Genomic DNA, 3,528 nt, shown 5'->3' on the forward strand with positions numbered 1-3,528 from the left:
TGGTCACTCACTGGTCACTCAGGGGTCACTCACTGGTCACTCACTGGTCACTCACTGGTCACTCACTGGTCACACTGGTCACTCACTGGTGACACTGGTCACTCACTGGTCACTCAGTGGTCACTCAGTGGTCACTCACTGGTCACTCACTGGTCACTCACTGGTCACTCACTGGCCACTCAGTGGTCACTCACTGGCCACTCACTGGTCACTCACTGGCCACTCACTGGTCACTCACTGGTCACTCACTGGTCACTATCCAGCCAGATGACCAGCATCACCCAGACCGATCCCATCAGCTCAGTGTCCATTCCCAGTCCAGTGTCCCACACTCACTGGTCACTCTGGTCACTCACTGGTCACTCCAGACCAACACTCAGACCGGCCAGCCCATGATCAGTGGGGGTTGGATATTTGGGTCAGTGGTCACTCCCATGGGTCAGTGGTCACTCTGGGGGGTTGGTAGCCACTCTGGTCACTCACTGGGCACACTGGTCACTCACTGGTCATTTGGTCACTCTCCAGCCAGATGACCAGCATCACCCAGACCGATCCCATCAGCACAGTGTCCATTCCCAGTCCAGTGTCCCACACTCACTGGTCACTCCCATGGGTCAGTGGTCACTCTGGGGGGGTTGGTAGCCACACTGGTCACTCACTGGTCATTTGGTCACTCCAGCCAGATGACCAGCATCACCCAGACCGATCCCATCAGCACAGTGTCCATTCCCAGTCCAGTGTCCCACACTCACTGGTCACTCACTGGTCACTCTGGGGGGGTTGGTAGCCACACTGGTCACTCACTGGTCACACTGGTCACTCACTGGTCATACTGGTCACTCCCATGGGTCAGTGGTCACTCTGGGGGGGTTGGTAGCCACACTGGTCACTCACTGGTCACTCACTGGTCACTCAGTGGTCACTCACTGGTCACTCTTGTCCCCAGACCAACACTCAGATGGGTCAGCCCATGATCAATGGGGGTTGGATATTTGGGTCAGTGGTCACTCCCATGGGTCAGTGGTCACTCTGGGGGGGTTGGTAGCCACACTGGTCACTCAGTAGCCACACTGGTCACTCACTGGTCATTTGGTCACTCCAGCCAGATGACCAGCATCACCCAGACCGACATCATCAGCACTCTGCAGTCTCTCAACATGGTCAAGTACTGGAAGGGCCAGCACGTCATCTGCGTCACCCCCAAACTGGTGGAGGAGCACCTCAAGAGCGCCCAGTACAAGAAACCGCCCATCACCGGTCAGTCATTAACGATAATTAATGATAGGGTTAATTAGGGGGGGTAATTAAAGGGGTAATTAATGCTGGAGGGAGGGCGGATTGATGGAATCCCCCCCCATAGTCAGCCCTGAATGGTTCGGTCCAGAAACCCCCCCAATGATCCCCCATTAATGAACCCCCTTAATTTCTGTTAATGAACCCTCTTAATTAATTTCCATTCATGAACTCCCTTAATTAATTTCTGTTAATGAATAAATTTTCATTAATGAATCTCCATTAACCTTTAATTAATCTCAGAAAGACAACGAGTTAATGGAAACGCCCCCATAATCAGCCCTGAATGGTTTGGTCCAGAAACCCCCCTATGAGCCCCATTAATGAGTTTAATTTACATTAATTAACTCCCCTTAATTAGTTTCCATTAATAAATCTCCATTAATTAATCTCCATTAATAAACCCATTAATGAGTGTTAATGAACCTTCAATTAACCTTTAATTAATCCCGGAATGAGGATGAGTTAATGGAAACCCCCCCATAATCAGCCCTGAATGGTTCGGTCCAAAAACCCCCAGTGATCCCCATTAATGAGCCCTCTTTAATCAATTACCATTAATGAACTCCCTTAATTAGTTTCCATTAATGAATCAATTTTCACTGATGAATCCCCCATTAATGAACCCTTAATTAACCTTTAATTAATGCCACAATGAGGGTGAGTTAATGGAAACCCCCCCATAATCGGCCCTGAATGGTTTGGTCCGAAAACCCCCAGTGATCCCCATTAATGAACCCTCTTTAATTAATTACTGTTAATGAACTCCCTTAATTAGTTTCCATTAATGAATCAATTTTCACTGATGAATCCCCCATTAATGAACCCTTAATTAACCTTTAATTAATCCCGCAATGAGGACGAGTTAATGGAACCCCCCCCATAATTGGCCCTGAATGGTTCAGTCCAGAAACCCACAATAATCCCCATTAATTAATTTAATTTACATTAATTAACTCCCCTTAATTAGTTTCCATTAATAAATCTCCCTTGATTAATTTCCATTAATGAATCGCCATTAATAAACCCATTAATGAGTGTTAATGAACTCTTAATTAACCTTTAATTAACCCCAGAGTGAGGGTGAGTTGATGGAATCCCCCCATAGTCAGCCATGAATGGTTCAGTCCAGAAACCCCCCCAGTGATTCCCATTAATGAACCCTCTTAATTAATTTCCATTAATGAATCGCTGTTAATGAACCCATTAATGAACCCTTAATTAACCTTTAATTAACCCCAGAACAAAGGTGAGTTAATGGAACCCCCCCCATAATCAGCCCTGAATGGTTTGGTCCGAAAACCCCCAGTGATCCCCATTAATGAATCCTCTTTAATTAATTACTGTTAATGAACTCCCTTAATTAATTTCCATTAATGAATCTTCATTAATAAACCCATTAATGAGTGTTAATGAACCCATAATTAACCTTTAATTAATCCCAGAGTGAGGGCGAGTTAATGGAATCCCCCCCCCATCTGCCCAGAATGGTTCAGTCCAGAGACCCCCCCAATGATCCCCATTAATGAACCCTCTTAATTAATTACCATTAATGAATCAGTTTTCATTAATGAATCTCCATTAATGAGCCCATTAATGAGCATTAATTAACCCTGGAATGAGGGTGAATTAATGGAACCCCCCCATAATCAGCCCTGAATGGTTCAGTCCGAAAACCCCCAATTACCCTAATTAATGAGCCCCCTTAATTAATTTCCCTTGATGAGCCCTCTTAATTACTCCCTCAAATTATGCTTTATGTTAATTAATGGCCTTAATTAATTTAATCGATGCTCATTTCCCTAATTATCCCATTAATTAATCCGGTTAATTATCCCCCTTAATTAACCCCATTAATGCCTCCATAAGATCACCGCCCTTAATGAACCTTCCTAATTAATTACTTTGATGACGCCCCCTTAATTATTCTCTCAAATTAAGTGTTAATTAACGGCCTTAATTAATTTACTCGATACTAATTTTCCTAATTAACCTGTTAATTAACCCGTTAATTAACCCCGTTAATGACCCTCCCTCCCTAATTCCCCCTATTAACACCCCCTTAATTACCCCTAATTATGGCCCCTCCCCCTCATTAAATATGCGTTAATTATGTTAATGAGTCTCTAATTAGCGTTAATTAATGAGTCTCTAATTAGCGTTAATTACTGTTAATTGCAGTGGACTCCATCTGCCTGCGCTGGGCCCCCCCGAAGCACAAACAGGCCAAGGTGG

At 44.6% G+C, this 3,528-nt stretch overlaps 1 protein-coding gene across 1 annotated transcript in view; it reads left to right on the top strand.

Annotated features, from left to right (window-relative positions):
• Positions 1-3,524, top strand: part of KAT8 (lysine acetyltransferase 8) — a gene marked incomplete at its 3' end in the record, with an annotated part of 25,197 nt that extends 21,673 nt beyond the window's left edge. Inside the window, exons 11-12 of the mRNA XM_057387914.1 lie at positions 1,103-1,257; positions 3,475-3,524. Coding sequence (XP_057243897.1) covers positions 1,103-1,257; positions 3,475-3,524 — 205 coding nt within the window. The remainder of the gene's footprint in view (positions 1-1,102; positions 1,258-3,474) is intronic.
• Positions 3,525-3,528: the final 4 nt, after the last annotated feature.

Source organism: Malurus melanocephalus, unplaced genomic scaffold, assembly GCF_030028575.1.
Source record: "Malurus melanocephalus ecotype Western Australia unplaced genomic scaffold, MMel_1.1 scaffold_1436, whole genome shotgun sequence".
Classification (NCBI taxonomy): Eukaryota; Metazoa; Chordata; class Aves; order Passeriformes; family Maluridae; genus Malurus; species Malurus melanocephalus.